Below are 16,508 nucleotides of genomic sequence, written 5' to 3'. Positions count from 1 at the left end.
GGCCCCTGCTATCCTGCTGCACATGTACCATCCCTCCAGGCCCCTGCTATCCTGCTGCACATGTACCATCCCCCCAGGCCCCTGCTATCCTGCTGCACACGTACCATCCCTCCAGGCCCCTGCTATCCTGCTGCACATGTACCATCCCTCCAGGCCCCTGCTATCCTGCTGCACACGTACCATCCCCCCAAGCCCCTGCTATCCTGCTGCACACGTACCATCCCTCCAGGCCCCTGCTATCCTGCAGCACATGTACCATCCCTCCAGGCCCCTGCTATCCTGCTGCACATGTACCATCCCTCCAGGCCCCTGCTATCCTGCTGCACACGTACCATCCCTCCAGGCCCCTGCTATCCTGCTGCACATGTACCATCCCTCCAGGCCCCTGCTATCCTGCTGCACATGTACCATCCCTCCAGGCCCCTGCTATCCTGCTGCACATGTACCATCCCTCCAGGCCCCTGCTATCCTGCTGCACATGTACCATCCCTCCAGGCCCCTGCTATCCTGCTGCACATGTACCATCCCTCCAGGCCCCTGCTATCCTGCTGCACATGTACCATCCCTCCAGGCCCCTGCTATCCTGCTGCACACGTACCATCCCTCCAGGCCCCTGCTATCCTGCTGCACACGTACCATCCCTCCAGGCCCCTGCTATCCTGCTGCACACGTACCATCCCTCCAGGCCCCTGCTATCCTGCTGCACACGTACCATCCCTCCAGGCCCCTGCTATCCCGCTGCACATGTACCATCCCTCCAGGCCCCTGCTATTCTGCTGCACATGTACCATCCCTCCAGGCCCCTGCTATCCTGCTGCACATGTACCATCCCTCCAGGCCCCTGCTATCCTGCTGCACACGTACCATCCCCCCAGGCCCCTGCTATCCTGCTGCACATGTACCATCCCCCCAGGCCCCTGCTATCCTGCTGCACACGTACCATCCCTCCAGGCCCCTGCTATCCTGCTGCACATGTACCATCCCCCCAGACCCCTGCTATCCTGCTGCACATGTACCATTCCTCCAGGCCCCTGCTATCCTGCTGCACATGTACCATCCCTCCCGGCCCCTGCTATCCTGCTGCACACGTACCATCCCTCCAGGCCCCTGCTATCCTGCTGCACACGTACCATCCCTCCAGGCCCCTGCTATCCTGCTGCACACGTACCATCCCTCCAGGCCCCTGCTATCCTGCAGCACATGTACCATCCCTCCGGGCCCCTGCTATCCTGCTGCACACGTACCATCCCTCCAGGCCTCTGCTATCCTGCTGCACATGTACCATCCCTCCAGGCCCCTGCTATCCTGCTGCACACGTACCATCCCTCCAGGCCCCTGCTATCCTGCTGCACACGTACCATCCCTCCAGGCCCCTGCTATCCTGCAGCACATGTACCATCCCTCCGGGCCCCTGCTATCCTGCTGCACACGTACCATCCCTCCAGGCCCCTGCTATCCTGGAGCACATGTACCATCCCTCCCGGCCCCTGCTATCCTGCTGCACACGTACCATCCCTCCAGGCCCCTGCTATCCTGCTGCACACGTACCATCCCTCCAGGCCCCTGCTATCCTGCTGCACATGTACCATCCCTCCCGGCCCCTGCTATCCCGCTGCACATGTACCATCCCTCCAGGCCCCTGCTATCCCGCTGCACATGTACCATCCCTCCCGGCCCCTGCTATCCTGCTGCACACGTACCATCCCTCCAGGCCCCTGCTATCCTGGAGCACATGTACCATCCCTGCAGGCCCCTGCTATCCTGCTGCACACGTACCATTCCTCCAGGCCCCTGCTATCCTGCTGCACATGTACCATCCCTCCCGGCCCCTGCTATCCCGCTGCACATGTACCATCCCTCCCGGCCCCTGCTATCCTGCTGCACATGTACCATCCCTCCAGGCCCCTGCTATCCTGGAGCACATGTACCATCCCTGCAGGCCCCTGCTATCCTGCTGCACACGTACCATTCCTCCAGGCCCCTGCTATCCTGCTGCACACGTACCATCCCTCCAGGCCCCTGCTATCCTGCTGCACACGTACCATCCCTCCAGGCCCCTGCTATCCTGCTGCACATGTACCATCCCTCCAGGCCCCTGCTATCCTGCTGCACACGTACCATTCCTCCAGGCCCCTGCTATCCTGCTGCACACGTACCATTCCTCCAGGCCCCTGCTATCCTGCTGCACACGTACCATTCCTCCAGGCCCCTGCTATCCCGCTGCACATGTACCATCCCTCCAGGCCCCTGCTATCCTGCTGCACACGTACCATCCCTCCAGGCCCCTGCTATCCTGCTGCACACGTACCATTCCTCCAGGCCCCTGCTATCCTGCTGCACACGTACCATCCCTCCAGGCCCCTGCTATCCTGCTGCACACGTACCATCCCTCCAGGCCCCTGCTATCCTGCTGCACACGTACCATCCCTCCAGGCCCCTGCTATCCTGCTGCACATGTACCATCCCTCCAGGCCCCTGCTATCCCGCTGCACACGTACCATTCCTCCAGGCCCCTGCTATCCTGCTGCACACGTACCATTCCTCCAGGCCCCTGCTATCCTGCTGCACACGTACCATCCCTCCAGGCCCCTGCTATCCTGCTGCACACGTACCATTCCTCCAGGCCCCTGCTATCCTGCTGCACATGTACCATCCCTCCAGGCCCCTGCTATCCTGCTGCACACGTACCATCCCTCCAGGCCCCTGCTATCCTGCTGCACATGTACCATTCCTCCAGGCCCCTGCTATCCTGCTGCACATGTACCATCCCTCCAGGCCCCTGCTATCCTGCTGCACATGTACCATCCCTCCAGGCCCCTGCTATCCTGCTGCACATGTACCATCCCTCCAGGCCCCTGCTATCCTGCTGCACATGTACCATCCATATGTTTTACTGCTATTTTCCCAACAGAGATCCAGAGGGTCAGCTCTGCCCAGGAAACAAGAGGCAGTACCAAGTGTGTAATACACAGGTGAGGACCTATTATATGCAGGCCTGATACAAGTGATGCAGGCAGCTCACAAATGATTTTATAATATTTAACTATGAGGTCACATAATAAACTGATTTAATGTTTAGAAAATGTTTAAAACAATGAAACTCTTCCTCCACAGGACTGTCCGTCAGGGGTAATGGATTTCAAGCATTTCCAGTGCTCTGCTTACAACAACAAGGCTCTAATAGGGAACTACTTCAAATGGGCTCCTTTCCACGCAGGTAACCACGCAGTGCGTCCTTTTCCATGTCCCCGTCTCACTCTTGTTCCCGGCATTAAATTCATCGGTGTGTGTCAGCAAAAACAATAGCCACCTATATCAGTATAAGTAAAAATTAAAGAACGTTTTCAGGGTGCTTTGTATCCACGTTAGCCCCAAATCCAAGATACACACATATGTGAATGATGGATACGCGGGCCGAAATTGGTTACTCGCGACTCCAAGGCGATCAGATAGATGCAAAAAAAAAAAAAACACATTTTATTCATCTTAACAGACGAGTGCAGAAATATTGCATCCTTTCTCAACCCCAATTGGTCCCCATTTCACTGCATTAAATTCATCAGTGGGTGTGGCATTGGAAGTGTCCAAGTACATCACTCAGCATGTCACCTACTTTGATAGGACCTTCAGTGCTAGAGATGCCTTCTTTACAGCGATCCATAATCAATATGTTTCTTTTGTCTCTCCCCCCCCATTACTTGTTAAGGGCAAAGTGATTGCGAGCTCAGCTGTTTGGCAGAAGGGCAGAATTTTTATTACAACTTTGGCCGAGTTTTGGATGGGACACCGTGCCGGACAAGCTACGATGGCGTCTGCATCAACGGTCAGTGCCTGGTAAGTTTGCTCATCCAGTGTCGGTGTCAATGGGGAAAGAAGCTATGCGAGGGGGGAGGGCTTTATAGAAAAAGTGCGAGGCAGGTCCTTGTGGGAGCATTACACAGACAATAGAATCTGGCATTCCCAATTGCCGGTCAACCCATAAATGCCCTTTAGGCAAATCCACTTGTAATCTCTGTCATTAAGTTCAATAAGACATTTTAAATAGGTTTCCCAAAACCCTTCAGGATATTAACCTATTGCAACCCTACTCCTGATCAGGGCCGCCGACGGGGGGGTGAGCTGGAACAAGTGTCCCAGGCCTGGTGGCTGCTTTGCCCCCGGCTGCCGGTCCTCTTGTTGCCCCGGCTCTCCCCCAGCTGTGGGCCTTCCTCACTGACTGTCCCATGCCAAGCCTTTGATGCTGGTGCATTGTATGTATTTGGGTGGGTGGGGTGGGGGTGTATGTATTTGGGGGAACATACATGGGAAGAGGGGGGGGGGGAATAGAGGGGGCTCGCAAGGTGTGAAATGGGTCCGGGTAATCTGTCTGCGGTCCGGCTCCTGATTATCTGCTGACCAATACTGTACATCAGGTTGCATTGATGTATTTTTGAAGCTGTGCTGGGTTTATGCGCATATTATATAGCATTTATGCCTTTTGCTGGAGAAGAAAGATTTGCATGTGAAATATATCCTGTTCCACTGCAGCAGAAAATGTTGACTGATGGTTGGAATGAGATTTGCCCAAAAAAGCTAATTATCTTTACTTTTTTTATATTTATTTTCTAATTGCTAGATTTTAAGTGTAGGGTTGTAGAAGCCATATTATATTCTGGGGGGAAAACAGGTTTTATTTGCAAGTTGTGATACCAAATGGTGAACCAGTGACAGGTTTTGACATTTGCTGTTTTATGATTTTTCTGTTGAAACGTTCAGGTCTAACAATAATAAGCTAAACCAGTCAAATGTACAAGGTGCAAAATAGTCTGCGAGGCAGGGACAGTCTCTCCCAGGTAATAGAACATCTCTGAATCCTGTAGCCCAGGGGCGCTCAACTAAAGTCCTCAGGACCCCCCAACAGCTCAGGTTTTCAGGATATTCCTGCTTCAGCGCAGGTGGCTCAATCAGTGACTCAATCGATGAGCCTGCTTCAGGACAGTGCACTCAGTCTGAGCCACTGATTGAGCCCTCTGTGCTGAAGCAGGGATATTCTGAAAACCTGACCTGTTGGAGGGGGGTCTTGAGAACTGGAGTTAAGAACCCCCTGCTGTAGCCTATCTCTTGTGCTTGTTCTTTTGCCAGCAAATCGGCTGTGACCTCATCCTGGGATCGGAGGAGAAGAGAGACATTTGCGGAGTTTGCGGAGGGAAGAATAGCTCCTGCCGGCACCACCGCAGTATCTACACCACCCAGTACCCAGCATCTGGTAACTGCCTCAATCATTCTGCAATAACCCATCGAAATCCCACCTGCGGGTCACGCCCTCATTCTGCATTAGATAACCGAGAGCAGACCTCGCGCTACCTGCCCTGCACTGCAGTGCACACAGAGAGCAGACCTCGCGCTACCTGCCCTGCACTGCAGCGCACACAGAGAGCAGACCTCACGCTACCTGCACCGCAGCGCACACAGAGAGCAGACCTCACGCTACCTGCACTGCAGCGCACACAGAGAGCAGACTTCGCGCTACCTGCCCTGCAGCGCACACAGAGAGCAGACCTCGCGCTACCTGCCCTGCACCGCACACAGAGAGCAGACCTCGCGCTACCTGCCCTGCACTGCAGCGCACACAGAGAGCAGACCTCGCGCTACCTGCCCTGCACTGCAGCGCACACAGAGAGCAGACCTCACGCTACCTGCCCTGCACTGCAGCGCACACAGAGAGCAGACCTCACGCTACCTGCCCTGCCCTGCAGCGCACACAGAGAGCAGACCTCGCACTACCTGCACTGCAGCGCACACAGAGAGCAGACCTCGCGCTACCTGCCCTGCACTGCAGCGCACACAGAGAGCAGACCTCGCGCTACCTGCCCTGCACTGCAGCGCACACAGAGAGCAGACCTCACGCTACCTGCCCTGCACTGCAGCGCACACAGAGAGCAGACCTCGCGCTACCTGCCCTGCAGCGCACACAGAGAGCAGACCTCGCGCTACCTGCCCTGCACTGCAGCGCACACAGAGAGCAGACCTCGCGCTACCTGCCCTGCACTGCAGCGCACACAGAGAGCAGACCTCACGCTACCTGCACTGCAGCGCACACAGAGAGCAGACCTCGCGCTACCTGCCCTGCACTGCAGCGCACACAGAGAGCAGACATCACGCTACCTGCCCTGCACTGCAGCGCACACAGAGAGCAGACATCACGCTACCTGCCCTGCACTGCAGCGCACACAGAGAGCAGACCTCGCGCTACCTGCCCTGCACTGCAGCGCACACAGAGAGCAGACCTCGCGCTACCTGCCCCGCAGCGAAGCGCACACAGAGAGCAGACCTCGCGCTACCTGCCCTGCACTGCAGCGCACAGGCAGAGCAGACCTCGCGCTACCTGCCCTGCAGCGAAGCGCACACAGAGAGCAGACCTCGCGCTACCTGCCCTGCAGCGAAGCGCACACAGAGAGCAGACCTCACGCTACCTGCCCTGCACTGCAGTGCACACAGAGAGCAGACCTCGCGCTACCTGCACTGGAGCGCACACAGAGAGAAGACCTCGCGCTACCTGCCCTGCACTGCAGCGCACACAGAGAGCAGACCTCACGCTACCTGCCCTGCACAGCGCACACAGAGAGCAGACCTCGCGCTACCTGCACTGCAGCGCACACAGAGAGCAGACCTCACGCTACCTGCCCTGCACTGCAGAGCACACAGAGAGCAGACCTCGCGCTTCCTGCCCTGCACAGCGCACACAGAGAGCAGACCTCACGCTACCTGCACTGCACTGCAGCGCACACAGAGAGCAGACCTCGCGCTACCTGCCCTGCAGCGCACACAGAGAGCAGACCTCGCGCTACCTACCCTGCACCGCAGTGCACACAGAGAGCAGACCTCACGCTACCTGCACCGCAGCGCACACAGAGAACAGACCTCACGCTACCTGCACTGCAGCGCACACAGAGAGCAGACCTCACGCTACCTGCACTGCACCGCAGCGCACACAGAGAGCAGACCTCACGCTACCTGCACTGCAGCGCACACAGAGAGCAGACCTCGCGCTACCTGCCCTGCACTGCAGCGCACACAGAGAGCAGACCTCGCGCTACCTGCCCTGCACTGCAGCGCACACAGAGAGCAGACCTCGCGCTACCTGCCCTGCACTGCAGCGCACACAGAGAGCAGACCTCGCGCTACCTGCCCTGCACTGCAGCGCACACAGAGAGCAGACCTCGCGCTACCTGCCCTGCACTGCAGCGCACACAGAGAGCAGACCTCGCGCTACCTGCCCTGCACCGCAGCGCACACAGAGAGCAGACATCACGCTACCTGCCCTGCACCGCAGCGCACACAGAGAGCAGACCTCACGCTACCTGCCCTGCAGCGCACACAGAGAGCAGACCTCACGCTACCTGCACTGCAGCGCACACAGAGAGCAGACCTCGCGCTACCTGCCCTGCACTGCACCGCACACAGAGAGCAGACCTCACGCTACCTGCCCTGCAGCGCACACAGAGAGGAGGGAAGGAGGTCTGCTGGTTGTAGCAGTCTCCCTACAAATTATATTGACTTTTCTTTCATGGGAGTTGTGTGTCATCACTGGGTAATATTTCTCATAAGGACTATTACTGTGTTTCTTAAGCAGTGTTTGGCCATATGACAGATTACAGCCCATCCAATGTGACTTTCAGTGCCGGAAAGGTGTCTTATGTCAGAACACTGCTTAGTAAATATGGTCCTATTTCTTATATTTGTTAAGCCAACCTTTACATTATTATTAGATCACTATTTAGTGATGTCCTGCGGGGACACGGCTCATGGTCAGCGACTCATTGTCATGGTCAGGTTATCCCTGCTTCAGCACAGGTGGCTCAATCAGTAAAATGTGCAAGGCGCGCAGTAATCTGCTAGACAGGAAACGCGTCTCCAAGATAATAGAACCTCTCAGAATCCTGTAGCCCAGGGGTTCTCAATTCCAGTCCTGAAGACCCCCCCCCCCCCCAACAGGTCAGGCTTTCAGGATATCCCCGCTTCAGCACAGGTGGCTCAATCAGTTTCAGCTTCAGCACAGGTGGCTCAATCAGTTTCAGCTTCAGCACAGGTGGCTCAATCAGTTTCAGCTTCAGCACAGGTGGCTCAAGCAGTTTCAGCTTCAGCACAGGTGGCTCAAGCAGTTTCAGCTTCAGCACAGGGGGCTCAAGCAGTTTCAGCTTCAGCACAGGGGGCTCAATCAGAGGCTTGGTCTTCGACTGAGCCACTGATTGAGCCACCTGTGATGAAGCAGGGATATTATGAAGACCTGTTGGGTGGAGTTGCCCACCCCTGGGTGGGGGAGGGGGGGTGGAGTTGCCCACCCCTGCTCTACATCTCCTTGATAGCCATGTCTACGTGTGTTTTCATTTCTATTCCAAGCGATATAATTATGACAGCCACTCCCTTAATCTGAAGGACTGGGAGAATTAAAGTGTCAGATTTAAAGATGAGTATTAGGATAATTGCCATAGTTTCGCCTTCCAATACGTTACAGCTCTGCAGCCCCGGCATGCGCAATGATATAATACCGAAGGCATGTGCTGGGGCACCCAGCTTTCTGCTTGATATGCATGTAGCTCCAGCACACGGCGACTGGACGGGCACGGGGTGTGAGCGCTTTCATCCTCCAGCTGTCAGAGGGGCAGAGCCAGCACAGTGCAAGTTTAATGCAGAAATGGAGAAGAATAGAACAAAGCTCCTTGAACCAAGAGATGGGCATAAGCAGCTCACTGCTCGGTCTCTGCTCCTCACTGCGCGGTCTCTGCTCCTCACTGCGCGGTCTCTGCTCCTCACTGCGCGGTCTCTGCTCCTCACTGCGCGGTCTCTGCTCCTCACTGCGCGGTCTCTGCTCCTCACTGCGCGGTCTCTGCTCCTCGCTGCGCGGTCTCTGCTCCTCGCTGCGTGGTCCCTGCTCCTCACTGCACGGTCTCTGCTCCTCACTGCGCGGTCTCTGCTCCTCACTGCGCGGCCTCTGCTCCTCACTGCACGGGCCCTGCTCCTCACTGCACGGTCTCTGCTCCTCACTGCGCGGTCTCTGCTCCTCGCTGCGCGGTCTCTGCTCCTCGCTGCGCGGTCTCTGCTCCTCACTGCGCAGCCCCTGCTCCTCACTGCGCGGTCTCTGCTCCTCACTGCTCGGTCTCTGCTCCTCACTGCGCGGTCTCTGCTCCTCACTGCGCGGTCTCTGCTCCTCACTGCGCGGTCTCTGCTCTTCACTGCGCGGTCTCTGCTCCTCACTGCGCGGTCTCTGCTCCTCACTGCGCGGTCTCTGCTCTTCACTGCGCGGTCTCTGCTCCTCACTGCACGGTCTCTGCTCCTCACTGCGCGGTCTCTGCTCCTCGCTGCGCGGTCTCTGCTCCTCGCTGCGTGGTCCCTGCTCCTCACTGCGTGGTCCCTGCTCCTCACTGCACGGTCTCTGCTCCTCACTGCGCGGTCTCTGCTCCTCACTGCGCGGCCTCTGCTCCTCACTGCACGGGCCCTGCTCCTCACTGCACGGTCTCTGCTCCTCACTGCGCGGTCTCTGCTCCTCGCTGCGCGGTCTCTGCTCCTCGCTGCGCGGTCTCTGCTCCTCACTGCGCGGCCCCTGCTCCTCACTGCGCGGTCTCTGCTCCTCACTGCACGGTCTCTGCTCCTCACTGCGCGGTCTCTGCTCCTCACTGCGCGGCCTCTGCTCCTCACTGCGCGGCCTCTGCTCCTCACTGCGCGGCCTCTGCTCCTCACTGCGCGGCCTCTGCTCCTCACTGCGCGGCCCCTGCTCCTCACTGCGCGGTCTCTGCTCCTCCGCATGCTTCCTGCTGACTGGTACAGTAAAACGATCCAATTGTGGAAAAAGCGGGGCACAGCAGACAAAAACGGGGGCTATGTCTTTGACAAAGCGCAAAGAGCGCGAAGCGCGTCAGAGGTACTCCCTTATGCCGCACTCCATGCTGTCACCCTTTTTTCAATAAATTGTTTTTAACCAGCCAGGTTTGTGCCCCCGATTTTGTTTGCCGTGCTCCACTTTTTCCACGATTGGATCCTACTACTTAATACAGAAATGCACGGACACCTTTGGGGTCTTTGTATCAATGCAGAGAAAGTCTGTGTAGACGCACTGCTCTCTTTTTTTGGGAGCAGAGCTGCGGGGTGTATATGAGAATAGTTTCTTACATCTCCGGTAAGATTTACACCACTTCAGATTTTTGTGGCCAAATAAAAGGCGAAATTAATGGCGCAGGGATGATGTAATACATCTCATTATAATATGCACGCTGTGTAACTCCTCCCCAACTCCTCCTACTGACTTTCCCCAGGGTGCAAGCTGGGGCAGAGACGCAGAATGTGATACATCTCATTATAATCTGTGCCCCATGTAACTCCTCCCCAACTCCTCCTACTGACTTTCCCCAGGGTGCAAGCTGGGGCAGAGACGCAGAATGTGATACATCTCATTATAATCTGTGCCCCATGTAACTCCCCCAACTCCTCCTACTGACTCTCCCCAAGGTGCAAGCTGGGGCAGAGACGCAGAATGTGATACATCTCATTATAATCTGTGCACCGTGTAACTCCCCCCAACTCCTCCTACTGACTCTCCCCAAGGTGCAAGCTGGGGCAGAGACGCAGAATGTGATACACCCCCAAGAGTCTCATGGATTTTTGTGTGCAGCGAAGAGCTGCTGAATACTGTCACTGTTCCACTATCTTTAGGCAGCCCCTACATCAGGCGTTGGCATACAGGCCCATATATACTAAAAACTGCTACACCATAAGGCGCCTTCATTTAAGTGAGTAGGTAAGGGGTTCTCAACAGGTCAGGTTTTCAGGATATCCCTGCTTCAGCATAGGTGGCTTCGACTGAGCCACTGATTGGGCCATCTATGCTGAAGCAGGGATATCCTGAAAACCTGACCTGTTAGTGGCCCCTTGATGACTGAAGTTGCCTCCCCTGGTGTACATTCTATGAAGATGCAGGGCTGGGTATGTTTGCCCTTGGAGGGGGTGGGGGTTGGCATATAGGATGCCATTCAATAAGCTCCTAAAAGAGGTTAGCTGCAGTGGTGACAGGCGGCTGTAGAAAGAAGTGAGGGCGGATATTGTGAATAAATCAAACCCTTCACATATCAGCGTTCGCTAAACACCCATCTACACGCTGCTTCTTCCTCCTACACCGATGTGTACACACTGCTTCTTCCTCCTACACCGATGTGTACACACTGCTTCTTCCTCCTACACCGATGTGTACACACTGCTTCTTCCTCCTACACCGATGTGTACACACTGCTTCTTCCTCCTACACCGATGTGTACACACTGCTTCTTCCTCCTACACCGATGTGTACACGCTGCTTCTTCCTCCTACACCGATGTGTACACGCTGCTTCTTCCTCCTACACCGATGTGTACACACTGCTTCTTCCTCCTACACCGATGTGTACACACTGCTTCTTCCTCCTACACCGATGTGTACACACTGCTTATGTATCGAGCAATGATAGGACATGCCCGTGGGCGCTGTTCAGGCTTTGCTTTGGCACAAACGTGCCGTCTTTTTTTTGCCACCTTCCACCGTCACTCACTTGATCGTTGCCATTTTTAGGGCTCTTTGGATACAATGAAGTGACGATGATCCCGGCAGGGGCCACTAACATCAAGGTGACGGACATCAGTAACAATTACCTGGGTAAGAAACGTGCCGGGGGAGAGGGAATTCTCACGCGGTCTCGTTGACTTTAGAACTCGCTTCGCCTGTAACCAGAACATATTGCCATAAAACCGTACGGTGCACCCCAAAGGAAACTGTAATAGTGTGTATGTATATCTTTATCTATATAGTGCCAACCATGTATAGGGGGGCCAGACGTCCCGTTTTTTCCAGGATTGTGTTCCGGTGTCCCAACAACTTTTTAAAAAGTACATAAATGTCCCGGGTGTTTTTTGGTCTTGCCATTGGTCGCGTATGCGCTGCCGGCAATAGCCGATCCGGCGCATGCGAAAAAGGCAACAGACGATCCAGCACAAGCGCGATTACGCTCTTGCCAAGCGCAAATTTGAAGAATTTGACGTCCAATTCGAAACCCGAGTTGGACTTTGGTACACATTTTCTCATTTGAGCCAAACTCTAAAAAAAAAGGCTCATTCCGCGTATTTCCCCCCCCCCCCTCCCCCCCATGTTTTTTCTTTTGTTTGGTTCTTTTATAAAATGATCAAACTTTTTGGAGAAACTGACCAAGTTTTGCAAAATAATTAAACTAAAATTGGAAGAAAAAAATGTATTTCCAATATATATATATATATATATATATAACATTATCTAAATCAAACACCTCACATTTTTTTAGAACCAAAATCAAAACACCAGTGAAAGTGCCATTTTTGGTCCAAAATTCCTATTGACTCCCACAGGGATTTCGGCTGCACACAGCTACTGCAGACTGTATAGAACAAGTCGCAGTTGGCAGTACTTTGAAGTGCAGAGTTTGTCAACTCCAGTCCTCAAAACTCCCCAGCAGGTCAAGTTTTAAAGATATCCCAGTTTCAGCACAGGTGGCTCCTCACCTATGCTGAAGCTGGGACTGATTGAGCCACTTTTGCTGAAGCTGGGACCGATTCAGCCACCTGTGCTGAAGCTGGCACTGATTTGGCCACCTGTGCTGAAGCTGGGATATCCTTAAAACCTGACCTGTTGGGGGTGTTGAGGACTGGAGTTGGGAAGCCCCGATGATGTTATCAGGCAAATAAGGGGTGCGTCTCCTGTTAGTGGAAGTACAAAGAGATGACACTGCCCTATGGTGTCTCTTCAAGCCAAGCACTATTGTTGAGGGCCCTTCCAGTACTCACTGACCCAAGTGCATCTTTATTTGATCCTGTGGCTCTAGAAAGGTTGAGATCCATGATATGTGTCATGGTAAAAGGACTACCGCCCGTGTATCTGTCTCACGCTAATCAGCATAAACCCCGTGCTCTGCACGAATCTCAGCTGAAATATCTCATTAGTATTTTAAAGCCCCTCCGGCTTTTTTTTGTAATGTTTTTTAAACAGTCTTATCTGTTCTTAGACTCCCAGATTAGGCAGGTAACATCTTGCCCAGGAATCAGCAAAACAGGAATGGAGACAGACGCGGTTCCTTCACCTCTTATTGCTGCTTCTGAGGCTGTTCATCACCTCATGGGAATGATATCTGTTTAATGATTGAATGCCATGCATGTCTGTGTGAGGGTGGGGGTGATGAGAAATGAATTAGCTTGTGTTATTAATTAGCAGTAAATCTCATTCATTATCTCATCGTCCCATATGATGCTGGATTGTTTCCATTACCCAAGGGGTTCCCAAATTGGGAACTGGCTGCCCTAAGGGGGCAAAGAAGGCTTACACGTTGGTATCAGAGTGGGAGATACAACCAGTGTTACATAATTACATCATAGTTACATCGTTACAAAGTTACACAGTAGATGAGGTTGAAAAAGGACATATGTCCATCCAGTCCAACCTGTGCTAAATGTAGACGTAAGATACTTTATCCTATATTTGAACTTACAGTATTTTGATTCAGAGGAAGGCAAACAGTAAACCTCAATATAATCTAATGATATGTCATAAGGGGAAATAAATTCCTTCCTGACCCCAAATATTGGCAATCAGATTACTCCCTAGTTAATCAACTGGGAGATACTGGGAGAGCAGCACACACTGGGAGAGCAGCACACACTGGGAGAGCGGCACACACTGGGAGAGTGGCACACACTGGGAGAGCGGCACACACTGGGAGATACTGGGAGAGGGACAGCACTGGGAGAGGGACAGCACTGGGAGAGGGACAGCACTGGGAGAGGGACAGCACTAGGAGAGGGACAGCACTGGGAGAGGGACAGCACTGGGAGAGGGACAGCACTGGGAGAGGGACAGCACTGGGAGAGGGACAGCACTGGGAGAGGGACAGCACTGGGAGAGGGACAGCACTGGGAGAGCGGCACACACTGGAAAAGGGGCACACACTGCGAGAGCGGCACACACTGGGAGATACTGGGAGAGGGACAGCACTGGGAGAGGGACAGCACTGGGAGAGAGGCACACACTGGAAAAGGGGCACACACTGCGAGCGCTGCACGCACTGATCATTATTATCCATGATTATAATTTCCTCCTGTTGATGTCAGTTCAGAGAAAGAAAGGAAATGAAAACGTAACCACTTTCCCAATAAACCTGCGGCAGAGCATGCCGAGCAGAGCAGCTTCCTTCGCTGTTATTCCCTGCGTAGGGTTGGTACGGCAGAGGATGCTAATAACAGCTGATCATGCTCCTGTTAGCACTTAGTGTTAATTGTGGTCTCAATCAGGGCTATTTTACAGCAATAACCACGGAATAAACAGCAAGGGTTAAAAGCTTTTAACGGTTAAAAGGTTTCTGCTTTGTAACCTAATTGATAGCGGGTGGGCAACTCCAGTCCTCCGGGGCCACCAACAGATCACATTATCCCTGCTTCAGCACAGGTGGCTCAATTAATGGCACAGTCTTCGACTGAGCCACTGAATGAGCCACCTGTGCTGAAGCGGGGATATCCCTAATACCTGACCTGTTGTTGGCCCTTGAGGACTGGAGTTGCCCACCCCTGGTGGAACACCGGCCCATGTTAACTTAGCGGTGCTATCGAGCGGTGGAAGACCTCTTATGGCTCATTCCAGTGAAGCGCTGGTTACGTGACAATGTTATATTATAGCTACGCCCGTCTCGTGTCACCAGCTTCTGCGCCTCCTTTCTCCTTTCTCCAGCCCTGAGACACAGAAATGACCACTATGTGATCAACGGGAACTGGGCAATTAGTTGGCCCGGAGTCTACAGCGCGGCAGGAACCACGATACAGTACCGGCGCTCTGCGGACAAACAGGAGAGCTTCGAAGCAGCAGGACCCACGGATGAGGATCTGCATGTCATGGTACGTTAGGGATGCCAGGTGTCCAGTGTGACGGTCCGGGGTAAATGGGACTGCTTTTAATAAAGGTCAAGCCTGCCCTTACCCCCACCTGTCAGTAATACATTTGTGTTATGTTATATGTATTGTGTAGCCGGGTTCCAGCACTGCAGGGACCAGGGGTTAATTGTGTTTTCGGCTGGAATGCAGCAAAGGGTCTGTGATGCTTTGCATGTGGCTGTGCTGCCATTTCCCCCCACCAGTCACGGGCTGGTTCATATTGCAAACACCTAGCTAGATGAGAAAAGATCTGCTCCATGTTGGTTGTAAACTCAGAGTGTTTTAGTTGCGGATGAGATTTCTTAAAATGAAGCAGATTCCAGCACTTCGGGGACCGGGGGGTTAATTTTGTTTTCCGCTTGAATGTGGCAAAATGGTCTGATCTTTCCAAGTAACTTTTTGCATGTAAATGGGGTTGTTGTTGCATGTGGTATACATAACTCTGTACCCCTTGGTACCACGCTGCGGAATACGTTGGCGCTTCACACATAAACGATAATGATAATATACGATCTGTTGATGAACATAGCGTCAATGCTGGATGTCTTCATATTATACCAGCACATCATGCTTTGAGCCTTTCTGTTGCAAGATGAAGTTCAGATAGCAGTGTACCATGGATGACTAATAGTTATTGCTACGCAAAGCCCTTCAAGACCTCAGCTGAGTTAATGGACTTATTCATACTCCTATGTCAAGTGCTATTGTGACTGTCAGATTTAGGAGACTAATGACAAAGGTACATAAAGACACATTCCTCTTTGCACAGCACTAGAGCAGTCGGTGAGGAGGCCGTGTGGCATCTTAGGCCAAGGCCCCGCTCCCTCAGTCAGCGCACCCGCACTGCATGCAGGCAGCGCGCTGACAGGCAATTGACCGCTAACTACGGTCTGTAGGGAGCGGGAGCGGGGGGGAGTGGTTTGAGCGGGGGGAGCGTGGTTCAAGCAGAGGGCTCTCCGTGCTGTCCCCCCCTTCCCCGTCGGTCCATCCGTCCCCCCATGGATACTGAGCACTGGGGTGTGTGGGGGGGACAGCAGCCCAGCACTGGGTGAGTCGGTTTTCGCTGGGGGGAGGGGGTGCGGGGAAGGGTTAATGGACTGGAGCAACGTTTAATATAGGTCTGTGGCAGGGGAAGAGTTAGTGGAGCAAACCCCTCCCCCCCCCCCCCCATATCCCATCCATCTGCTGCTGGCCGCAACCTCCCCAGCACTCGCAGCCTGAACCGGGCACCGGAGCTTCCCTCCTCCTCCTTGCCCCCTCATTGGCTCCCTGCCGCGCCATGTGACGCGTCGCCGCTTGGGATCACGATCTTCGTGTATCCCCTTGCTGGCTGACGCATTGCAGTGCGCAGCGAGCCTTGCAGGGAGGGGGGACTGGGGCCGGCTCTGGAGGAACTCATGTCCGGTGAGTGACGCGGCCACGCGCGCCGTCGGAAGCAGCGGGTCCCCGGCCTTACAGTGTTGTAGGTTACGCAGTTTGTTATTTTGTTACCTTTTTAATAAGTAATTCCAAAATGATATTTAAAGATCCTTTCAGCACTTCAATATATATACATCTGTTTTA

General features: G+C 54.0%; 2 protein-coding genes across 5 annotated transcripts in view; both read left to right on the top strand.

Moving 5' to 3' along the window:
• RPL37A (ribosomal protein L37a) overlaps positions 1-16,508 on the top strand; it is a 359,890-nt gene that overhangs the window by 283,706 nt on the left and 59,676 nt on the right. The window lies entirely within an intron of this gene.
• Positions 1-16,508, top strand: part of LOC142468861 (ADAMTS-like protein 5) — a 44,950-nt gene that overhangs the window by 16,115 nt on the left and 12,327 nt on the right. For all 4 annotated transcript variants that reach the window (XM_075575487.1, XM_075575490.1, XM_075575488.1 and 1 more), the window contains exons 4-9: positions 2,912-2,972; positions 3,115-3,217; positions 3,707-3,834; positions 5,122-5,245; positions 11,575-11,658; positions 14,746-14,909. In XM_075575487.1, coding sequence (XP_075431602.1) covers positions 2,912-2,972; positions 3,115-3,217; positions 3,707-3,834; positions 5,122-5,245; positions 11,575-11,658; positions 14,746-14,909 — 664 coding nt within the window. The remainder of the gene's footprint in view (positions 1-2,911; positions 2,973-3,114; positions 3,218-3,706; positions 3,835-5,121; positions 5,246-11,574; positions 11,659-14,745; positions 14,910-16,508) is intronic.

This window comes from Ascaphus truei, chromosome 18 (genome assembly GCF_040206685.1).
Source record: "Ascaphus truei isolate aAscTru1 chromosome 18, aAscTru1.hap1, whole genome shotgun sequence".
In the NCBI taxonomy this organism is placed as follows: Eukaryota; Metazoa; Chordata; class Amphibia; order Anura; family Ascaphidae; genus Ascaphus; species Ascaphus truei.
The sequence above is the reverse complement of the archived record's forward strand: the minus strand, read 5'-3'. Positions and strand labels throughout refer to the sequence as shown.